Genomic DNA, 25,066 nt, shown 5'->3' with positions numbered 1-25,066 from the left:
CAGTACATCGATGTTGTCGCCAGTGGTCGGCGGAAGGTGCACGTGCCCGTCGACCTGGGACCGGACCGCAGCGACGCACGGATGCACGCCAAGACCGTAGGATCCTACGCAGTGCCGTAGGGGACCGCACCGCCACTTCCCAGCAAATTAGGGATACTGTTGCTCCTGGGGTATCGGCGAGGACCATTCGCAACCGTCTCCATGAAGCTGGGCTGCGGTCCCGCACACCGTTAGGCCGTCTTCCGCTCACGCCCCAACATCGTGCAGCCCGCCTCCAGTGGTGTCGCGACAGGCGTGAATGGAGGGACGAATGGAGACGTGTCGTCTTCAGCGATGAGAGTCGCTTCTGCCTTGGTGCCAATGATGGTCGTATGCGTGTTTGGCGCCGTGCAGGTGAGCGCCACAATCAGGACTGCATACGACCGAGGCACACAGCGCCAACACCCGGCATCATGGTGTGGGGAGCAATCTCCTACACTGGCCGTACACCACTGGTGATCGTCGAGGGGACACTGAATAGTGCACGGTACATCCAAACCGTCATCGAACCCATCGTTCTACCATTCCTAGACCGGCAAGGGAACTTGCTGTTCCAACAGGACAATGCACGTCCGCATGTATCCCGTGCCACCCAACGTGCTCTAGAAGGTGTAAGTCAACTACCCTGGCCAGCAAGATCTCCGGATCTGTCCCCCATTGAGCATGTTTGGGACTGGATGAAGCGTCGTCTCACGCGGTCTGCACGTCCAGCACGAACGCTGGTCCAACTGAGGCGCCAGGTGGAAATGGCATGGCAAGCCGTTCCACAGGACTACATCCAGCATCTCTACGATCGTCTCCATGGGAGAATAGCAGCCTGCATTGCTGCGAAAGGTGGATATACACTGTACTAGTGCCGACATTGTGCATGCTCTGTTGCCTGTGTCAATGTGCCTGTGGTTCTGTCAGTGTGATCATGTGATGTATTTGACCCCAGGAATGTGTCAATAAAGTTTCCCCTTCCTGGGACAATGAATTCACGGTGTTCTTATTTCAATTTCCAGGAGTGTATTAGTTCTAGGTTACTTAAAACTATGAGCTTGACATACTTATGAAGCACTTTTCATACAGATATAATACTCGTTTAGGGAATAAAAAAGGTTTTCAATTTGAGTTCTTTTTAGCTGATCTTTTAATTTGCTAGTAGGAAGGGTTGTGAGACTTTTTGGTAGGGCATTGGCTAGCTTCAGCCCAGCATGAAGTGCATTTTTTCATATAAAGCTGTTCTGTTCCTATTTACATGGTATCTGAACTCTTGCCTTGTATCGTACTGGTGGAGGTCACAGTTGAAATTTGAATTTATTGTTTTCACAAGCAATATAACTTTCAATACGTATACACCTATAATGGTAAGCTTACCTAATTTTGGGAACAGATTCCGACATGATTCTCGAGGTTTGACACCACAAATAATTCTGATAACTTTTTTCTGTAGTATTAATAATGTTGGATTGAGTTATTGCACCCCATATTTCTACAGCATAGTTTAAATTTGATGAGAATAGGGCATGATAAGCAGTTTTAGTACATACATGTCCTTACAATATTTGCTAATCATATTTATAGCAAACACATTCTTCGACAGCTTACATGCTAAGGAATCGATATGCATGTCCCATTTGAGACTGTCCTGGATTGTAATTCCCAAGCACTTTGTCCATTTTTTCTTTTTTAACAGGGTCGTTTTCTATGGATAATTTCATGTCAAATTCTAATTGTTTACTTGCGTTAAATTGCATCATTGCAGTCTTTGAAGCACTTGCGTTTAGATGGCTTTCGTTAAAATAGTTGACTATTTCATTAGTTACACTGTTGCACAGCACCTCCAGACTCTCATAGTCTTTGTGTTTACACTCTATTGATGTGTCACCTGCATGCGGTATTTTTGTAGAATTAGGAGAACAATACTGCATATCATTAACATCAATCAAGAAACGAAGGGGTCCCAAGACAGAACCTTGTGGCACTCCATATTTTTTATGAGTAATTTTATATTTGTAAGACCCACTGTTTGTTTTAAGCAAGACAAATTGTTTTCTATTGCTCATATACGATTTTATTAGCTCATAGCCACTTCCTCTGATACCCAGGTTCCACAGCTTGTCAAGTAGTATGGTGACGTTGACACGATCAAAAGCTTTTTCTAGATCAAGGAACACTCCAGTTCCATACTCCTTGTTCTCTATGGCTGTTATTATTTTGTCTATTAATTGCGCTGCTGCCACTGAAGTTGACTTGTTTTTCATAAAGCCGCTTTGATTTTCAAATATTAAATTGTGTTGACTCAGCCATGTGGTTCTAGGCGCTGAAGTCTGCAACCGCGAGACCGCTACGGTCGCAGATTCAAATCCCGCCTCGGGCATGGATGTGTGTGATGTCCTTAGGTTAGTTAGGTTTAACTAGTTCTAAGTTCTAGGGGTCTAATGACCTCAGAAGTTGAGTCCCATAGTGCTCAGAGCCATTTGAACCTTTTTTTTTACTCAGGAATGTCATTAGTCTAGTATAAATAACTTTCTCAACTACCTTAGAAAATGCAGGTAAGATTGAGATGGAACAGTAGTTTTCAATTTTAGATTTATCACCTTTCTTGTAAATCGGGGTTACTTCTGCTATCTTTAGACTATCTGGGAAACAACCTGATGCAGTTACATCATTTATTGCTGTGGCCGTGGCATCACATATGTTGTCTATGCATCTTTTCAGTGTACTGATAGACAATCCATCATAGCCTGCTAATTTTGTACTTTTTATGACATTACTATGTTTTTGACTTCCTTGCTATTGGTTTGGGCCAAGTATATGCTTTTTTTGATTGGAATGCCCTTATATCTATGCTGAAGATTCTTAAAATGGTCATTGACAGATTTTCCAACAGAAGAAAAGCACTCATTAAAAACATTTGCAATCTCACATTGACATTTCATGATATGCCATTTATGGTTTATAGTAAAATCACTTATTGATCTGTTAAAGCTATTTATTACTTTCCAAGCAGCTAAACCAGTGTTAGTAGAGTTTCTTAACATTGTGGCTACATATTTACTTTTAGTTTCTAGCAGAAGATCTTTATAGTAATCCTGATAGTTCTTAAATCGTACTTTTAGTCTATTATTATTGTTATTATTTATCATTGAATATTGGAAAAGTCTAAGTTTCTCTCTTGCTCTTTTTACTTCATAATTTATCCAGTTATTTTTTGATCTTTTTGCAGTCATTTACTGTAAAGGTCATTTCTTGGCATGAGACATTGAAGCAATAATAAAAATCTGATGAAAAATCACTGAAAGTAATGTTGTTTTTTTTCATCCCATTGTACGTTTTTCAGCAAACTGTTGAAATCTTTAACATTGTCGTCATTGGTGATTCTTTTTATCACATATTGTTTCAATTTTCTATTGACATGAAGATTTTCACATTCTATCAATACCCGTATTGCGTTGTGGTCAGAAATGGGAAGCTTCAGAACCGATGTACTGCATGTAAAGTGGGACATGTAAGTTATAATGTTGTCAATGCAAGATTTTACACTATTGACCTCTCTAGTGGGCTCGTTTATCAGAAATGTTAAGTTAAATTGAGCTAATATTAGCATTAGTTTTTTAGATACAAAGTCATTGGACAGCAAGTCAATGTTTATATCTCCACTTAGTATTATATTAACCCAGCCATTTTTATTGCCATGTTTACTGTCAATGTCAACAAGGATGTCATTTAGTACATCAAAGAAACTATCTAGGCTACCGGATGGAAGTCTGTATAGGCCTATAATAATTAAGTTCTCTTTCCCCCACTTATAATTAATTGCTGCTAGTTCTATTACACCCTCAATACTGAAAGCACTTACATCTATTACACTATAATTACTACCACTGGCTGCAAAGATAGCTACCCCACCACCACATTCCTTTTTTTTGCTGAAGGCAGAGCAAAAGATCATGGAGAGTGGCTTACATACACTAATTAGCTCATCTGTTTACCAGTGTTCACTTATAACTAAAGCATCAGGGTTATCAATTGCTGCAATGATATCCAACTCGTTGTGCTTATTGGCTAGACTTTGAAAGTTCTGCTGAATTAATTTGAAAGTGAGTTTGGATTGTTGAATACTTGATGGCCATGTCACCCTGCCAGACTGGTTGTTTTTAAGAGTACAAGGGTTCCGCTGTATGACATTAGGGCTAAGTTTCTCCTGTTGGACCATACAGGGAGATTTAGAGCTACCAGGCTGTCCAGCAGGGTTTACAAGTTTCCCTGGCTTGCCAGCTGTAGCTCTTTGTGTGGCAAGTCCTGTTTGGGTCGGTTGTGCCATTCTGTAGCAATGCACTTATTTACACTGCTTTGTGTGATGTTTCGTCTGATTTCATCAATAATTAATTTACTCACAATCTTTTTACCTCTCTTGTTCATGTGCATACCATGAGTTGTGAGCAGATTTCTATCTAGGTTACTGACGTTGACCAAAGACACATTGCGAAATTTGTTACATATTGTTTTAAGCCTAACATTTTTATACACTTTCAGGTTCACAAAAGATTGGTCCATTAGATCATGTCTCTGTGGAATGTTAACGACAATTACTTTAGTGCCAGTCAACTTACCAAGTGTTGCTTTCATGTGCCTGATAGCGTCATTTGCTTCATTTTTAGCCACATCATTTGTACCACCAATGATAACGACATAATCATTCACTGAGAACGATTCACCATCTTGCACACACGGCTTCACTACAGCAGGAACCGGTGCACTATGTTGAATGTGAACCACAGCTGGGAAGTCGTCTTGGATACTCGCGATGTTTTGAGCTATTTCGCGACCATGACTGTCTCCATATATAAGAATCGGCCCTTCTTGTATTTCTCGCTTCTTTTACTGCCGGTTTGGATCAGTTTCTTGCATACACTTTCGTGGATTACACTGTTATTTCTTTCACGGATTTCACTGTCGTTACATTGAACATTTTGTTTATGTTCACTCACTAGGTTAGCATTAATACATGAGTTTGGGACTTGGCGTTTTTTGAAATTATCACTGGCAATTTTTTTACAATTTGAACTGTTGTTTTTAGTTTGCACGTGTTTCAATGGTGCAACGTCCGCTATCTGCATTTCTTCAAGAATCTGATACTTGTTTTGAGTTATGATAATCAGAAAGCATTCCTTGGTTTTTTATTTAGGCCTACTATTGTTCAACAGGCGCTGCCGATCAATTTCGTTCACCTTTTTATGTAGTAATGTAAGCTCAACTTTTAAACACTGAATTTCACTTATTAAATCTTCCATTAATGCTGAGAATTGGCACTTTGCGTTTGTTGAATTTTTAAGGCAGCACTGAATACAGTTCCAGCTTGTCGTAAATTCGTCGTTTTCTTTCACTGATGAGTCAATTTTTGCACATCGAAAATGAAACGGATTGTTACATTCGTTGCATGTGATTCCAGCTTTCAGCAGTTTTTTGCACTTTCTACACTTTTTATCGACTAAAGAAGTGTTTTTACACGAGCTAAGAACCGTTTCACTACTACTTGTCGCTATCTTGCGGACCATGATCTTGGAGCCGTGAATATTGGGTTTGGCCGTCGACATGGAAGCATGGCCGGGATATCCCCATGGTTTTTTGCGTTTAGGGTTATCGTATTGAGCCCATTTTCGTGCCCGGTCACGATGCGATGCAGAAATACCTTCCGTTTTTGCCTCTGAAGTAACTGTTCACAAACACACAAACGCCGTTCAACTTCTCCTAGTTTCGCCTCACACAGGACCCAAATTCCTTCTTTCTGAATCATGCCCATAGCCAAATGTCTTGCTGTGTCACTCCTGCTAATTGTGCCAATTCTTCTTGAGTTTGACGCGAGCCTTCACTCAGGAATGTCTCCAATCCTGCATCTTCGAAAACATTCTCTCTTCCACCACTATACCGGTCTACGACGTTAAAATCACCGATTTGAAGCGCTGAAACCACTCACGGCACGTTCTTTCACTAATAGCGTCCTTACCGTACGTACTTGAGAGCATTCAATGAAACTCAGCCACTGTTTTCTTCATATTGAAACAAGACAGTAACATCTCCCACAAATGACGAGAATTAGGCACGTAAACTGAGATTTTCAATCAAGAACAACTTTATGACGCAGACACAAATCGACTAACGCTTGAACAACGTAATCTTGACCTAGGTCCTATCTAACTGCCTGACGTCTGCGATCTGTTTCTTCCGACCGCTAATCACTGTTGTCGCCACCTATCGGCCAATGGCGGAAGCAAAGTTGTACACCTGGTGTAAGTACTTGTCATCAGCAATGTAAAATTTTGACACTCACTGCATCCATGTGAGATTATCACAGTCAGATCCATGTTGTAATAAATAAATAAATAAATAAAGTCACACTTCACTGATTGTTTCTGAGTCACCACATTATTACCAAAGCAGAAAAGACTCAACTGTGCATTTAAATACTACTCTACGAAGGATGCATTCTATAGCTGTACCATAATGGTGTCTGGTAAACAATTAGTAACTGTAAGCAACACTGAATTTCTTGGGACATAGATACTAAGGTAAGCTTCATAAATAACAAATTAAGTACAACCTGCTGTTGCATGAAAATGCTTACTGGCTGCTTAGCGTAAAAAAGGTAAAAAGTGTACATGCTGTAACTGCAGGGAATGTAGAAAATGAGGTGGCTGTAAAGTGGGTCATAACAAGCATATTTCACATAGCAAACCATGTCCACCACCCTTTGCGTCTGGTGCTAGGCGTTACTGAAAAGTGTCGTGCACCACCAAGACAGTTGGCACACAACATGTAATCTGAACCTACACGGTAACAGATCTGCAGGACAATGATTTCAATATGTTTGTGACATCAAGAGAAAAGAGATGTCTGATTGAAGTTTGATGACCTTTATTGGAAAATTCTGTAGTCAATACAGTTGTAGATATTCCAGGAGGGATACACTACAAGTTTTCTGCCTCTTGCTGGGATGTGAACTCGTTGCTTTTGGCTGTGCAAATGTCTGTTGATAGATGTCACATAGAGGGCAGCACCTGTGCACACAGCGGAGTCTGGTTTCGCACTGCATCAGCTAGTGTTAGTTTTGTGTGGATCTGACCAGCAGTGGAGTGCTATTCTTGGGAGGAGTGTGCAGATATATACCATGGTTGTAGGGTGGCAGATGGAAATTCTCATGCTGCCCGACGTTTGTACATTCAGAAGTTTCTGAATAGTCGAGTGCCAGATTCATGCTCATTTACTGCCTTCCACTGGTTCCTATTAGAGACAGCTTCACTTGAGATACATTTTCCACTGACACATTCACATAATAGCACATGTACATTTAAGGCCGACTTCATTTTGTGTTAAGGTGTGAATGCCTGATGGAGTGGTCATCGAGGCAAGGTGTGTACATCAGGGCTTGAAGAGGAAGTGTTAGCAATATTGGAAAAAACACCCTCAACAAAGTTATGGTGTGTTGCAGGGGAAATGGATGTAACTCATTGCACAATTTGGCATGAAGATGATTTTTACCCCTAGATGCTTCAGAAGGTTCACACCCTTAACCCAGACTATTTTCCACGTCGAATTGAATTATGCCAGTGGTGTCCGCAAAGATATGCCATTCCGAACCGTTTACTTTTTATGGGTGAGACATCCTTTACAATAGAGGGTATGCTCAATAGTCACAGTCAACATTTATGGGTATGAGAAAATTCACGAAGAAAACATTATGGATGAATTACAGGCATACTTCAAATAACGTAATCCCTAACATAATAGTCAAGTTAGGCAAGCAGGAAATACTACAAGCTTTAAACACTAAATTTTTAGGAATTTGGTTAGATCAGCATCTTGAATGGGATAAACATATAGAATGGCTCAATAAAAAAACTACATAAATGCTATTACATATTAAGAATGCTCAAAAATTCCTGCAGTGAAGAAACAGTGATGAGTCCCTATCGTTCATTCATACATAGTCTACTGCAATATGATGTCATATTTTGGGGATTTTCAAGTCTAGCAAAACACTTCTTTACTATTCAGAAATGAGCAATAAGAATTACAAAAGGGATTGCACCCAGGGAGTCCCGTAGTGAGATATTCAAAGAACTGAAAGTTATGGCTTTTCCATATATTTATGTCTACAGAAGTACATACTTTTTTAAATCCCATCCCCGGCGCTTTTCATTGAACAGTGATTATCACGACTATGAAACTAGAGAAGCACATAAGAAAGCCCTGTATCAAAAAAATATAATACATCACCCCAAAATTCTTTTTAGTGCCCTCGCCTTAAGAGTTAAAAAGAACCAAAGCTGCACATTTTTAAAAAGGAGGTCTAGAAAATATTTACAAGTGAAAGCTTTTACAGTGTTGAGGAGTACGTAAATTTTATGAATTTAAGGACATCCAAAACTCAAGTTAAACGTCACTGGATATAATGTAATCTTAGAATATGTTTGGTTCATGTATTGGGTTATCTGTATGGTTTTATATGTATCTGTATGGTTTGCTTTTGTTTGTGTACTTAATTATCCGCAGGAATGGTATACAGACATTATTATTTAAGTTTTTTTGTGTAAAGATATGACAAGTCCTATATCACTGTGCATGATAAAATGGATGATCAATAAACACGTGAATAAATACTTCAAAGTTTTAGTGCAATTTTTTTCTTTGTATAATTTCTTAAGGAGAGCGTAAGTATAGTTATCTATGTGTAAACATTTGCTTAAAATTTTTTTGGTATGTAAACATTTCTGTCTTATAGTAGATATAAAATTTATAATCATAACATTAATTCATGCTATCTTATCATCGCATAACAACTGACTTTCCCAATGTACAAAAATGATGAAATAGACCAATAAAATAATCAGAGAAAGCTGTGACTGGGAGCAATTGCGTCTGTACTGCGGATGATTTCCGGCACTCGCTGAAGTTCTTGTGAGCCGAGAGTTCCCCACAGAACACAAGGCTGCTTGTAACTTCCCTGCTCCGTAACACAAGTTTAACTGCTTTTAACTTGTAAGGCTGTCATTCCCGCTAGTGTCATAGTGAGCCAGTACGGTGTTTCCACGGCCCATTTGTTTGTTGGTGAGATGGTCGTTATGTTTTCATGGCACAAGTTTCATTGTTTGATGGTGAGCAATATCTTTGTCGGAGTGTCTGACTGATGCATGGTGTTTTCATTGTCAAAGAGGTATTGCCGGCGTGACAGGAGTAAGTGTGAACGATGTGTAATGCAAATAAAGACTTAAGTGACTTGCTTCTCGTACGTCAGTACTATTTACGACATGAAACGAAACAGTAATAAACTTCTGTCTTTATTATATTTTGGGTACATCTGTGATGAATGAATGGTGGCATGTCGTAGTTGACAAAGCTTCAGGGTGTCTGTTGAATATGCAAAAATGTGTTCTGTTGTTGGTTTCCTATTATTGCAGGCTGTCACTAGCTGCCCTTTTCCCGATTACCCAAATCAACAACAATATTTTAATTTGCTGTTTTCCGTTATGTCTTGAGGGGCTGAGTTTATGGATAGTGTTCATAGAAAAGACTTCCACCGCAGTTTTGTAGGGTTTCGTCGTACTATCACATTGTAGATCGTATAATACCTTACGTGAACGTGTCTCCACTCGCTATCGATCACCTGCATAAATGGAAATGATTGTGCAGAGAATATAAAATTCCTTATTACTTAATCCCAAGATTGAGTTAGTTGCTGGTATAAGCCACTGTAAGGATTTGGATAAGGAATTGGCTTCCTTGCCGGCCGAAGTGGCCGTGCGGTTAAAGGCGCTGCAGTCTGGAACCGCAAGACCGCTACGGTCGCAGGTTCGAATCCTGCCTCGGGCATGGATGTTTGTGATGTCCTTAGGTTAGTTCGGTTTAACTAGTTCTAAGTTCTAGGGGACTAATGACCTCAGCAGTTGAGTCCCATAGTGCTCAGAGCCAATTGGCTTCCTTAATTCCTGTTAGTTCGAATGGCATTGTGCTGCAACTGTCTCCATTTCACTAACACTCACTGATATCTTCAATACCTGTCATTTCTCTTACCAGTGGCCATTAATTTTAGCTTTTGTGCCTCATTTTTATTCCCATCATATTACAGTTGCCTGTGGCTGTTATTGAACTCCTGTGTATGGATTATGTACACATGTTGCATATATCTTTACTGTTAGTAGGAACTGCTATTTGTTTGGTTTTCCATTTCAGGGACAGTGTATTTAATATTGAATTCAGTCTTCAAAACAACTACCAGTTTTTCTCTTGTTTACTTCTTTGTTAATAGATTCAGTAATGACACTTCCTTCAGCATGTTGATTATGGATTATTGTGACTGTATTTTAGTTAAATTTCCACCTTGCTCAATACATGCATATGCCAATGACAACTTACTCTTTAGTAAATTACTCCTGCAGAGTGAGTTTTATTTTATAATATCTGTTTGACATATTCTAACCAGCTGTCATTATTTTTGCTGTTCACAGCTAAGTATGATATGTTACTGATTTCAGAGCAATAGAACTCTTCTCCTGACATCCATACAAATGTCAAATCAATCGACTATGAAATACAGTGAGCACATTAAATATATATTTTTAATGTGTGCAGCAATGAAGAGTACAACTGTGTTTATATCAAAGAGCTTTTATAATAGGCACCAACCAAATGAGGCTGTGCAGCTGTTAAAGACATTGACAGACCTGGACAACCACCTGCCCTATCCTCATGAAGCATGCTTATATAGTCTGTGTGTACAAATATTTTTGATGTATTTATTTTCATTGTATTGTGATGACAAGTACTGTATCATTGTAAGATGATCCCAGGGTGAACGGATAAATGTATTGGGTTTCCTCCTTTACATGCATGCAGGTCAAGAAGAGAGAAAAGAGAACCACCTGTCTGAATATGAAGAGCTCAGATGTAAAACCACTTCTAAGCAAAGAAGGAAAAGTGGAAGGAGTATGTAGAGGGTCTCTACAAGGCGATGTACTTGAGGGAAATATTATGGAAATGGTAGAGTCCTGTAGATGAAGATGAAATGGGAGATATAATATTGTGTGAAGAATTTGACAGAACACTGAAAGACCTAAGTTGAACAAGGCCCCTGGGGTATATAACATTCCTTTAGAACTACTGATGTCCTTGGGAGAGCCAGCCATATCAAAACTCTACCATCTGGCAAACAAGATGGGTGAGACAGGCGAAAGACCCTCAGGCTTCAAGAAGAATATAATAATTCAAATCCCAAAGAAAGTAGGTGTTGACAGATGTGATAATTACTGAACTATCTCTTTAATAAGTTTACGGCTGCAAAATACTAACACAAATTCTTTACAGACGAATGGAAAAACTAGTAGAAGCAGACCTCGGGAAAGATCAGTTTGGATTCCGTAGAAATGTTGGAACATGGAAAGCTATACTGATCCTACGACTGATCTTAGAAGGTAGATTGAAGAAAGGCAAATCTACATTTCTAGCATTTGTTGACTTGGCGAAAGCTTTTGACAATGTTGACAGGGGTAAAATACAGGGAGCAAAAGGCTATTTACAATTTGTACAGAAACCAGATGGCAGTTATGAGTCGAGGGTATGAAAGGGAAGCAGTGGTTGTGAAGGTAGTGAGACAGGGTTGTAGCTTATCCCTGTTGTTATTCAATCTGTATATTGAGCAAGCAGTAAATGAAATAAAGAAAAATTTGGAGTAGGAAATAAAAATGCATGGTGAAGAAATAAAAACTTTGAAGTTTGCTGATGACATTGTAATTCTGTCAGAGACAGCAAAGGACCTGGAAGAGCAGTTGAATGGAATGGACAGTGGTTTGCAATAATGATATAACACAAACTTCAACAAAAGCAAAACAATAATGGAATGTAGTCAAATTAAATCAGATGATGCTGAGGGAATTAGATTAGGAAATGAGACACTTAAAGTAGTGAATGAGTTTTGCTATGTGGGGAGCAAAATAACTGATGATGGTCGAAGTAGAGAGGATATAAAATGTAGACTAGCTATGGGAAGGAAAGTGTTTCTGAAAAGAGAAATTTGTTAACAGTGAGGATAGATTTAGGTGTCGGAAAGTTTTTTTCTGAAAGCATTTGTATGGAGTGTAGCCCTGTACGGAAGTGAAAAATGGACGGTAAATACTTTAAACAAGATGAGAATAGAAGCTATTGAAATGTGGTGCTACAGAAGAATGCTGAAGCTAGATGGGCCGATCACGTAAGTAATGAGGAAGTATTGAATAGGATTGGGGAGAAGAGGAATTCGTGGCACAACTTGACTAGAAGAAGCGATTGGTTGGTAGGACAGGTTCTGAGGCATCAAGGGATCACCAATTTAGCATTGAGGGTAAAAATTGTAGGGGGAGTCCAAGGGATGGATATACTAAACAGATTCAGAAGGATGTAGGTTACAGTAGTTACTCAGAGGTGAAGAAGCTTGCAGAGGATAGAGTAGCATAGAGAGCTGCATCACACCAGCCTGTGGACTGAGGACCACAACAACAACAGTTAAAGAAGGCATTATCAGCATATAAACTGATGTTGAGATACATATGCCTCTGTGATAGCCATGTCATCATACTTCATGGCAGATTAAAGCTGTGTGCTGGACCAAGACTTGAACTCAGAGCACTTTCCCGTGAAAGGCGAAGGTCCCGAGTTCAAGTCTCGGTCCGGCACACAGTTTTAATCTGCCAGAAAGTTTCATATCAGTGCACACTCCACTACAGAGTGAAAATTCATTCTGGAAGCATATCATCATAACGTCAATAGAGCTTACTGTGTTAACTTCGTGGCGTACATGCTTCTTAAGACTTGTGGGTTGTCACAGGCATATATCTTAATGTCGATATATCTGTTCATATGTTTATAATGTCTTCTTTCCCTACAAACATGCAAAATAGGTTTGTACAATATGTATTGTATGCGTACACTATTTGAAATGCACGCTGCAGTCTATAGTCAATTGACATGATAGTTATATGGGTGTCTGAAATTGGAGTTACATCACTCGTAAATTGATAAGGTGATGTACATATGAACAGGAAAAATGAAGTCAGCTGACAAACATGTCAGACATACACTGATCAGCCAGAACATTATGACCACCGACCTACCATCAGTATAAACCCATCCAGATGATAGCAGCATCACCTGTTGAGAAATGACTGCTTGTGACACACACACACACACACACACACACACACACACACACACATACGGTGCATATAGTATCAATGAGTGTGCTGTCTGTGTGTAGAGTAGGCTGAGTTTGCTGAGAGCTGATTGTGATGGTCCAGAGGCTCGGCAAGAGCACCTGGGAAACTGCACAACTTATTGGGTGTTGGAGAAGTCCTGTGATGAGGGTTTTCAACACATAGTGAAACCAAGGTGAAACCCTGTCCAGGCATCGTGGGCTTGGGTGGCCAACCCTCATTACAGATCATGGACGTTGTAAGCTGAGCAGATTGGTAAAACAGGACAGGCAGTGAACTGTGGTGGAACTAACATCAGACTTTAATGCTGGGCAGTGTACAAGTGTGTATGAACACACTATGCACCGAGCACTCCCAACCATGGGTCTCTGCAGCCGACGATCCATGGATGTCTCAGTGTTAAGGGTGATTCCCTGGTGACTCATGTTACATTTTGAAATCAGTGGTTAATTATGTTGACTCTCTTATCAATCTATAAACCTATATTTTCTTTTGTAAATAGTCATGATGCATTGTATTATTCAGTCAGACTTGAATTAATATTTAAGCAGTGAAGAGCATTGACATTTAAGAACAAGAAAGTAATTTATATTGTGACTCATATTACAAATTTGGGACATCTTATTGCTAATGCACAGCTTAGGTCAAAAGTGTCCTCAAACTATTAGGGGTATGGAACCGGTTTTTATCATAGAAATTGCAAAGGTTGGCATTCAAAGGTCACAGAGTTCTAAGAATATTCATACCATTTAAAATATTGTAATATGTTGAAAAAAGTGTGCGACTCAGTGTTACGTGACTCATGTTACTTGCTACTTATAGCTGGAAAAAGCTTTTCCTGTGAGCAGAGAAATAGAAATATGACATTATTTACCAAATAAGATAAAGTTGACATTAACATTTAATTTTTTAAACACTATGAAAAATTATAAGAGCATGACAACTGGAAAAATAAACTGTAAATTCAATTAAAATTCAAAGAATTGAAAATATCATCTTGCATTGACATCATTTGGGTAATTTTCTTTATAATTTTGTCCTATGTGTACAGTATTTCATCACATTTTGCAGGCAATTTCCAGGAGTGACCGACCACCACACTCCATTGCACTGATTAGATAAGAGTTTCCAAAAATTTCACGTACCTCTCCACCATAGAATTTACCAACATATTCTGCATTGTACCCAACTCCAAATTTTACACTTTCTATGGTCTCTTCAGTATGGTGGTCCACAGCAGGGAAATTCTTCGGAGACAGCAGATATGTTTGTAGTACTTCTTTCTTGTAGTGAAAGGAGTGAAGGCTTTTTATGTTTGGTACTGATGGTGCTAAAGAAAATATTTGAGCCAAATTGAGTTTCACATTGATTCCTTCAATTTCATCAGTAGACATATGAATAATCTGCATAGCTGTGGTACTTGCAGGTGCCAGGGAAAAAGTTAATGCATCACCTACTCTGAATTTTTGCCTTTTTAGTGCATTCTACACTTGCCATTTCGCTACTGCACCAATTCCATCTACAGCTCCTTTACTGTGGGATGTAGCAAAAAAGTTCCAATAGAATGATTGAAGTTGAGGTACAGCAGCACTATTTGTCTTTAAATTGTGGGGCAGGTCCATCTGAGCAGATTGGAACCATCACATTTCCAGGTATAGTTGACAGTACCTTGCTAATGTATGCAATCACATTATCCTTGGAGTGGGTTAAGTTGTCTGAAAGAACGACAAGTGGATGATGAGAACCTGAATGCCGCAGTGAAAATACTAACTTTTGGTTATGCACTTTGCACGTCATAATGATAAACCCAAGTGTAATTTCGGAATCATTTCATTTGGCTGATAATAAGATGCAGACTGAGCTCTCTTCATATAGCAATGAAGAAGAGACTTAGGGATTATAGAAATTATGTAGTTAGTTAGTTACTTTCATGTTCCATGGATCATTTTGCATGAAAAATCATCATGATGTGGAACGAGACATTTTACATTCAAATTGCAAATTAATTTGTACCCCAAACATCACCATATAATTTTTTTCCGAAATGAAAACAAGATATACAGATTGAGTTAGCAATTCCTACCCACCACCTTTTACACATTACAAACATAGAAATTCTTCTGTGGAATAGAAGGAGTTGGCAAGAAGAAACTTTTTCGATGTATTTTCAAATTTTACCTTGCTGTCTGTCAGACATTTTATATCAGTGGATAAGTGCTCAAAAATTTTTGTTGCAGCGTTGTGCACCCTTTTCTGTGCTAAAGACAATCTTAATGTTGAGTAATGAATGTCATTTTTTCTTCTCATAATTATATACCTCATTGTTCCTTTTGAACTGTAGTGGATTATTTACAGTAAATTCATGAGGGAATAAATATCCTGTGAAGCAGTAGTCAGAATGCGCAACACCTTAAACAGATGTCTACAAGATGATCATGGGTCAGCACCCCATATTATTCTTACAGCACATTTTTGGGAAGTGAAGAACTTCTTTCTTAAAGTAAAGTTACCCCCGAACATTATTCCATGTGACATTACTGAATGAAAATAATCAAAACACGGCACCTTACTGATTTCTCTCTCCCCAAAATTTGCTACGATTCTTAGTGCGAATGTGGCTGAACTAAGTTGTTTTAGGAGTTCCAAAATGTGTTTTTTCCAATTTAAATTCTGATCAATATGGACACCTAAGAATATTGAAGTTTCCACCCTAAGTATTATTTCATCACCATGTGTTACACTTATCACTGGTGCAGTACCCCTACAGATGCAGAACTGAATATGATGTGTCTTTGTGAAATCCAGGGTGAGACCACTCGCAGAAAACCCGTCAATGGTACTTTTGAGAATTTTGCTCACCGTTTCTTCCATTTCTGTATGTATACAGGGAGTGATTACAATACTGGTGTCATCTGTCAAAAGAACCAATTCTGCTTGTTGTACATTAGATGATAGATTGTTTACATATATGAGAAATAGTAGTGGACCTAAGATTGATCCTTGGGGAACCCCATGCGTGATTTCTCCCAAGTCAGAATTATGTCCCTGAATTGCGTTGGTTGAACTACTATGAAGTACAACTTTCTGCATTCTTTTGGCTATCTAAGACATGATTCGTTGGTTGGCTATAACATCAATCCCATAAAACTTCAAATTATCTAGGCGTATACTATGATTCACACGATCAAGTGCCTTGAATAGGTCACAGAAAATACCTACCAGAGCTATGTTGTTGTTTAATGCTTGTAATATCTGGTGTACGAACATGTAAATGGCATCCTGAGTAGAAAACCCTTCTGAACCCCAAACTGTGATTTGCTGAGGATATTGTTGTTTCCAAGGTGAGATACTGTTCTAGAATACATCACCTTCTCAAAAATTTTGGAAAATGAGGTAAACAGTGAAACAGATTGTTAATTACTTACTTCTCTGTTATCACCTTTCGTAAAGAGGGGTTTAACAACGGCACATTTTAGTCTCACTGGAAGAATGCCTTGAGTTAGTGATGCATTACATATTTTGGACAATACCGGACTTATTATATGGGAACAAATCTTTTGTAGTCTATTGGAACCACCATAAAACCAGAAGAGCTTTTATTCTTGATAGGATGTATGACCCCTTATAATTTCAGAAGTAGAAGCTAGTGGTCCATTCATATGATGTAATTTTATGAGAGTTACTTATTCAACATATTGTTGTGACCTTTCTCTTGAACTGTTGGTCACTATGCTTTCTACTACGTTTAAGAAATGATTGTTAAATACATTTGCCACCTGTGACTTGTCATTTATAACTCTTCCATTCAATTTAGTAGTAATGTTATCTTCTTCCGTGGTTGGTTGTCCTGTCTCTTGCTTCACTATATTCCATATTGCCTTAACTCTGTTGTCAGACATACTGATTTCTGACATAATGTGCATGTTTCTTGATTTTTTAATAACCTTTCTTAGTAATTTCGATTACTTTTTGTTGCGCATAACTACTACAGGGTCTCTACTTGTTCTTGCCAAAAGATACATTTCTGTTTTCCTTTTACAAAATACTTTAATTCCCTTAGTGAGCCATGATTTTTTACGTGGCTGTTTAATTTCCCATCCGATTAGCTTATGCGGAAAGCTATTTTCAAATACTGGTATGAATTTATCATCTAATAGATCAAATTTTATATTGGCATTTGGTTCTTTATAAAATTCATCCCAGGTTGTTTCTTGTAAACTACACTTAAAAACATTCGTCTTGCAGTCATTAATGATTCTGACTGACTTCCACTGAGATGTATCCCCATTGTAAGGCACTATGTCATTTATCCTGATTGACTGTGCATCATGATCAGAGAGAGCATTTGTTTCTGGATAAACAGTTATTTTCTTGCTTTGTGCCTAGTCAAAGAAAACATGAAATAGGGACCTACTGTCTTCTGTTTTTACTGTCTGTATTTCACTATATCAACTGCAGAGCCTTCTTCTTTGACTTTAATAATTTTAGAGCCCTTTTCTTCTATCTTCCAAACATAACACGATAAATTCACAATTTCTAGGTCATAAATTTTAAAGGTCTTTTTTGAAACCTCTACCATTCCAACATGTGTTACATTCATTCTGCCAACAAAGCTCACTGGGTGGCTGGCATATGATAATTGATAAAAATGTGCTGCTGTCAGCTGGAATATTATCATGTTTCTTATAAAGGCTGCTGATAGCATTTATGAAATTTTCATGATATTTACACGGACATATGTTATGAGGTAGTTTGCTGCTTAACTGAACATGTGATGGTTGTATTTCTGCAAACTTAGATTGTTTGCATAAGGTGCAGGACTAAGTGACAAATATGAACTGTTCTTCACATTATTTTCTCTACCACTATTGTGTAGAAACCAGTTACCAAGTATCTAGTTTTACAACTAAGGTCTCTATTTTGTGGACTGCTGCCATGACTGAGTGTTTCTGACTTTTCATTTGATGAATTTCCACACAAGTCGCTGAATAGCTTACGAACAACTATGACTTTATGCCGTGGTGAAGATGGCAAGAAAAAATTGGCTTGAGCCTTGGCTTTACCCAGAGCACTGTGCGTCTTATACGGTGACAAACCAGCTTTAAAAGGCTGCTGATCTTGCATCTTACATTGCCTATGTTTCCTAACTCTCTCTCCTTAGTTTTGGCTCTTCTTTCTTCTAATAACAGTTGTTGCTTGTGTTGACTCATCTGCAGGAACTTTTGTTTGTGCTTCTGGGGACTTACTCTAGCTTCTTCCAGATACTGCTTCTTAAATTCTTCATATTTTTCTTCACATTTTAACTTTTTCCCTTGTCTTTTTCTGTCTTTCTACTTGTGGCATGGTCTGATGAATCCTGATATCTTCTTCATTATGCTGATGGGAGGGCTCGAATCTATTGGTTTCCGGGGGAATAGCTTCTTGACACCTGTACTGCAGAATGGAGACAAGCTGGTGGCAGCTCCAGTATGCTCTGGGGAACATTCATGTGGGCACCATGATGGTCAAGGAGTACCATACACTGGTTGCAGACAAAGTAATCCCTTCATGATAATCATGCCTTCCAAAGGCAATGACATTTATCAACAAGATAATGTGCCATGCCACAGGGTCAGCAATATGAAGTAGCGGTTCGAGGAGCATGATGACGAGTTCCAATTGATTTCCTGGCTACCAACTCACCAGATCTGAACCTGATCGAACACATCTGGGATGTGATTGAATGTGGTGTCAGAACTTCTTGCCCCACCCCCACCCACCCCTTAATTAGGTGACTTCTGTGTGGAGATGTGGTGCCGGTTCCCTCTAGAGACCTACTAGAGCCTCGTTGCTTCCATGCCATGACGCAACACCGCTGTTATACGTGTCAGAGGTGGACATACTTGCTATTACGCAGGTGGTCATAATGTTCTGGCTGATCATGGTATATTATTATTTTTTCAGTATAAGGCAGTTTAAATAGTGTCCATTAATGCATTTTCTTTTTTACCCTACCTAATTGATTTAAAGATCTCCATTAAGGTACAGGAAATAGTTTCTGTGAAGTAAAGTCTCCTGATCAAACCCCTGACCAAACCCCTTTTCCAGGTAGAGGTCCAAGTAAAATGGGGAACCTAGTGCTTCATATCTAAAGCCTTTGCTGTGGAATTGATTCTGAACTGTTCATTCTCTTGATGTGACTAAATAACAGCTGTGTGTTAATTGTAGGATTAAGTTAGGTCCATGGATTGACACACACACACACACACACACACACACACACACACACACACACACACACACACACATTAACATCTACTTTTTGATGAAATGGAGTGATAGCTGTGTATATATTCCAAACAAAGTTGTAACTCCTACTCATTACTATGTTCTACAGCCACTTATGAAACTAGGTTATGCCTGACCTGGTTTGTTTCACAGTATTACGAAAAGGATAGATTGCTACTCACCATATAGTGCTGTTGCAGATAGGCACAATGAAAAGACTGCTAAACAAGCGAGCTTTTGCCCAAAAGGCCTTCTTCTGAAGTAGACACACTCATGCAATCACAACTCACATGTTCATGACCGCTATCCCTGGCCACCGAGACTGGATTGCGAGCAACTGCCCATGATGGGAGAAACCGTCTTGGTGGTGGGGCTTAAGGAGCAGCCTAGGATGTGGAAGGGGAGGAATAACAGGGTAGGAATGTGGGACGGTTTGCGGGAGCACGCAGACACTTGGTGGGGACAGAGTAGGACAGCTAGGTGCAGTTGGAAGGTTAAGATGGGGGGGGGGGGGGGGGGGATGGAGAGAGCAGAAAAGGAGAGAAGTAAAAAGATTGTGGGTGCGTTAGTGGAATAGAAGGCTGTTTAGTGCTAGATTTGGAGCGAGGAAGGTGATACGTGGGTGAAGGACAGTGACTAATGAAGGTTGAGGCCAGTGGTGTTACGGGAACATAGGATATATTGCTGGGAGAATTTCCACCTGTGCAATTAAAAAAACGCTGGTGTTGGTAGGAACAATCCATATGGCACAGGCTGTGAAGCAATCGCGGAAGTGAAGAACAATGTGTTGGGCAGCATGCTCAGCAACTGGTTGGTCCAACTTTTTCTTGGCCACAGTTTGTTGTTAGCAATTCAAGCGGACAGATAGCTTGTTGATTTCCATGCCCATGCTCACACAGAATGCAGCACAGTATGTCACAGCTTAACTTGTAGATCATACAACTGTTTTCACAGGTAGCCCTGCCTTTGATAGGATAGGTGATGCTTGTGACTGAACGGGAGTAGGTGGTGTTGGGATCACGTAGGGGACAGGTATTGCACCTAGGTCTATTACAGCGATATGAGCCATGAGGCAAGGGCTAGGGAGGAGTGATGGAATAGGGATGCACGGAAATATTATGTTGGTTTGGTGGATGGTAGAATACCATTGTGGGAGGGGTAGGAAGGATAATGGGTAGGATATTCCTCATTTCAAAGCACAATGAAAGGTACTCTAAACCCTGGTGGAGAATGTGATTCAATTGCTACACGCCTAGGTGGTACAGTGCCATGAGGGAATGCTGCTTTGTGGCGGGTGGTGGTTCTTCGGGAGATGGTGAGTGGCTGGAGAGCGAAGGCATGGGGGATCTATTTCTGAGATAGATTGGTAGTGTAATTTTGCTCTGTGAAGGCTTCAGTCAGACCCTTGATATATTTGGAAAGAGGCGGCTTGTCACTACAGATGAGACAGCCACGAGTGGTTAGGCTATGTGGAAGGGAGTTCTTAGTATGGAATGAGTGACAACTGTTGAAATACCCTCAGGGGGCTCAGCATTTAGTTGCTGGCTACAGGCTTGGCGACCCCGGGGTCCCGGAGCTGGGGAATGGGAAGCGCCACCAGTCCTCAATACCGTAAGCTCTGAGCGTGCTTCAACGACCACCGTAAGGCGTGACGGTGGAACGTTGTACGGTACAGAGCCCGGGGATCTTGGCTTAACTGCCTGGGTCGCGATGATGGTATAAACCTCTATAAAAAAAAACCTCGATCTCAAGGTGTGCTGTGCACCGAGGAGACGCATGGCCGTTGACGTAGTACAGTTGCTAGCAGGCGACCTCTGGGGAACCTGCCGCCCCCTGGTTGTATTAGGCTTACCCAGGCAAGCGGGGCTCTGTCTGGGTGGACATTCCTTTCCCTAGCTGCTCGTGGGACCACCATGAAAAGAAATATGAATAGTGCGCAATCACGAGTCTCTAAGAAAGGAAAGTTCAATGTTTTAACGTATGACCCCCAATTGTTCCCTTCCCTGCCCACACCAGGGGAGGAACGGCGGTCTAAATTACCTGGTGAGACGTATTCTCCTCAATTTCTGGCTTGCAGCCGAACAGATGGGGACTCGTTTCTGACCACAAAGCCTCAGTTTTTTGTGGAAAATTTAGAGGACAAGTTTGGTGAAGTTGAGTGCATGTCTAAAATGAGGTCTGGAGCAGTTCTCATACAGATAGCATCCCCAGCACACTCATGGGCATTGCTTGCTTGTGACAAGCTCGGTGATGCTGCAGTCTCCATTACGCCTCATAAGAGCCTCAATATGGTTCAGGGACTTATTTTTCATTGTGACATGTTGTTGCAGTCTGACGACGAGCTCCGTGCAGATCTGGAACGCCGCGGTGTCCACTTTGTAAGACGTGTCTTCAGGGGACCTAAAGATAGTAGGGTCACCACCGGCACCTTCATCTTGGCTTTCGAGGGTGACACCCTGCCTGAGAAGGTCAAGGTGATGATATATTGATGTGATGTTAAGCCTTACGTCCCTCCTACCATGCGCTGCTTTAAAAGTGCTGGAGGTTTGGGCATATGTCATTGAGATTTGACGCCAACCCTACCTGTCGGGATTGTGGACATGCTTCCCACCCCAACGTCCCATATTCGCCGCCCCCTGTTTGTGTCAACTGCAGACAGAAACATTCACCTTGCTCGTCAGACTGCGCGGTTTATCAAAAAGAACAGAAGATTATGGAGTATAAGACCTTGGACAGGCTCACTTATACAGAGGCTAAACGCAAGTACGACCGACTTCACCCTGTGCGCATTTCATCGACGTATGCTGCAGCAGCTTCGATGTTGCCATCCCTGGCGATAAGCCCCCAAGCTCAGCTGCTTTTTGTGGGCCCTCCAGCCCGGCCGTCTATTCCTGTCCCCCTGGTAGTTGGGGGAATACCCTCTTCCGTTGCTCCCCTGTTTTCAACATCGGGGGTAGCAACCCCTCGTTCTTTGGGGACTTCAGTCCCCACCTCTGAGCCCGAGAAGTGCCCGCCTCCTCCGGCTCCCCTTGCGCAGAAGGGATCGCTTGGTGCCCTCCCTTCCGTGGTTACAGGCCCTTTGGCAGTGGACGAGGGCACTATGGCCATTGTTTCTGCTGCCGAGGCAACTGTCCCCTGTGGCCCCTGTTCTTCAAGTACCCTAAGGCGTAAGTCAGTCCCTTGGTGGATACCAGAGATTGCAGAAGCTATTCGGGACTGCCTGTGAGCCCTGCAACGACACCGGCTTCATCCTTCCATAGAGAATGTGGTTGCCTTTAAACGGCTGCAGGCCCGGGTTCGGCGGTTAATCTGGTGGAGCAAACAGGACTGCTGGGAACGATGTGTTGCCACCATAGGTTCTCGCACCTCCCCATCTCAGGTGTGGTCGCGGGTTCAGCACATTTTTGGCTTTCACCCTCATGCGTCTGTCCCGTGCCTTTCTCTTCGGGGTACACTTTGTACCAATCGCCATTGCCGAACATCTGTCAGAGTACTTCGCTCGTAGTTCCGTGACAGCAGGCTACAGTGCAGAATTCCACGCCATTAAAGAGCAAGCTGAGTGTACGCAGTTGTCGTTTCACATGCACCGTTGGGAACGATATAGTGCCCCGTTTAGTGAATGGGTGTTCCAAAGCTTGCCCTGATACCTCTTCAGGTCCAGACCGAATTCACAACGTTTCTTTGCCATCTCTCGGCGCACTGCCAGGGTGAATTACAACCCAGTTTAACCGCATCTGGACGGAGGGAGTTTTCCCAACTCGTTGGCAGGATAGCGTTACCATTCCGGTGCTGAAACCTGGTGCAGATTCGCTGGTGGTTGATAGCTATTGCTGTATCAGCCTTAACAACGTTATGTGCAAACTCCTGGAACGGATGGTGAGTCGGCGGCTCATGTGGATCCTCAAAGCTTGGGGCCTCCTGGCCTAGCGACAGGAGGGCTTCCGTCAGGGCCGTTCAGCGATCAACAATTTAGTCTCGCTAGATTCAGCTATTCTTACAGCTTTTACTCAGCGAGAACATCTAGTTGCTGTTTTCTTTGATCTTCGGAAGGCGTACAATACCACTTGGCACCATCATAACCTCGCTACACTGCACGAATGGGGCTTACAGGGTCCACTTCCGATTTTTCTGTGGAATTTTCTCTCCAATCACTCCTTTCGGGTTAGAGTTGGCACTTATTTTAGCTCTGCTCATATTCAGGAGAACGGTGTCCCGCAGGGCTTGGTTCTCTGTGTTCCCTCTTTTTGGTGGCAATTAATGGTCTTGCGGCTGCGGTGGGCTCCTTAGTCTGTTCCTCTCTATATGACGATGACTTTTGTCTTTATTACAGTTCCCCAAGCACCAGTGTCGCTGAACGGCAGCTGCAGGGAGCTATCCATAAGGCACATTTTTGAGCATCCAACCATGGTTTTCAGTTCTCAGCCTCTTAAGACCTGAGTGATGCATTTCTGTCGTCGTCGAACGGTCCACCTCCATCCAGAGCTCTACCTTGCCAATGAACTCCTTCGTATTGAGAAGACGCATTGCTTTCTTGGCATGCTGTTTGATGCTCAGCTCACATGGACACCTCATCTTTGTGAGCTTAAACAACGGTGCTGGCGGTACCTCAACATCCTTCGCTGCCTCAGCCACACCATTTGGGGGGCTGCACGAACAACCCTCCTACAGCTCTATAATGCCTTGGTCCAGTCCTGTCTCGACTACGGGAGAGTGGTGTACGACTCAGCAGCACCTTCAACGTTGCGGACCCTCGACCCATTTCTCCATTGTAGCATCAGATTGGCAACAGGTGCCTTCCGCACTAGTCCGGTGAATAGCCCTCTTGTAGAAGCTGGCATCCCTCCCTTACGCTTACGCTGACAACAGTTGCTTGCGTCATACATCGCCCGCGTCCATGCCTTGCCCGACCACCGAAACCATAGGCTCCTTTTTCCATCTTCTGCACTCCCCTCCCCAAGACGGCGGCCTAGGTCGGGTCTTCTGATCGCGGTCCATGTTTGTTCCCTTCTCTCGTCACTCGAGTCCTTTCCCCTTCCTCCATCCTTTCGGCCCTCTTCTTCTACCCCTCCTTGGTCCCTCCCTCGCTTGCGGCTTTGCTTGGATTTGTCCTGCGACTCAAAGTCCTCCATTCCACCTGCCAGTCTTTGTCAACAATTCATGGCTCTTCTTGCCTCGTTTCGCGATGCAGATGTAGTCTACACCGATGGTTCTGTAGTCGATGGACGCACTACGTTTGCTTTCATCCGTGGTGACTATGTTGAGCAGCATTCCCTGCCTTGTGGGAGCAGTGTTTTCACTGCGGAGCTGGTTGCTCTTTATCGTGCACTCGCTCACCTTTCCTCCTGCACTGGGGAGTCATTTGTCATATGCAGTGACTCCCTGAGTGGATTGCAAGCACTCAACCAGTGTTTTTCTCGGGACCCTTTGGTGCGCGGTATTCAAGATGCTGTTTTTGCTCTCGCCGAGTGTGGTCGTTCAGCGACATTTGTGTGGACCCTGGGCCATATCGGCATTCCAGGAAACGAATGTGTCGA

At 41.6% G+C, this 25,066-nt stretch overlaps 1 protein-coding gene across 3 annotated transcripts in view; it reads left to right on the top strand.

Annotated features, from left to right (window-relative positions):
• Positions 1 to 9,202: 9,202 nt before the first annotated feature.
• The window catches only part of LOC124595298 (ATP-binding cassette sub-family C member 10), a 365,583-nt gene continuing 349,719 nt past the window's right edge, over positions 9,203 to 25,066 (top strand). The window contains exon 1 of one of the 3 annotated variants that reach the window (XM_047133987.1): positions 9,203 to 9,258. In XM_047133987.1, coding sequence (XP_046989943.1) covers positions 9,216 to 9,258 — 43 coding nt within the window. In that variant the 5' untranslated portion in view covers positions 9,203 to 9,215. Of the gene's footprint in view, positions 9,259 to 9,297; positions 9,346 to 25,066 lie in introns of those variants that run through there. The other 2 variants (XM_047134004.1, XM_047133995.1) reach the window with 2 other exon arrangements.

The sequence above is a fragment of the Schistocerca americana genome, chromosome 1 (genome assembly GCF_021461395.2).
Source record: "Schistocerca americana isolate TAMUIC-IGC-003095 chromosome 1, iqSchAmer2.1, whole genome shotgun sequence".
NCBI lineage: Eukaryota > Metazoa > Arthropoda > Insecta > Orthoptera > Acrididae > Schistocerca > Schistocerca americana.
The sequence above is the reverse complement of the archived record's forward strand: the minus strand, read 5'-3'. Positions and strand labels throughout refer to the sequence as shown.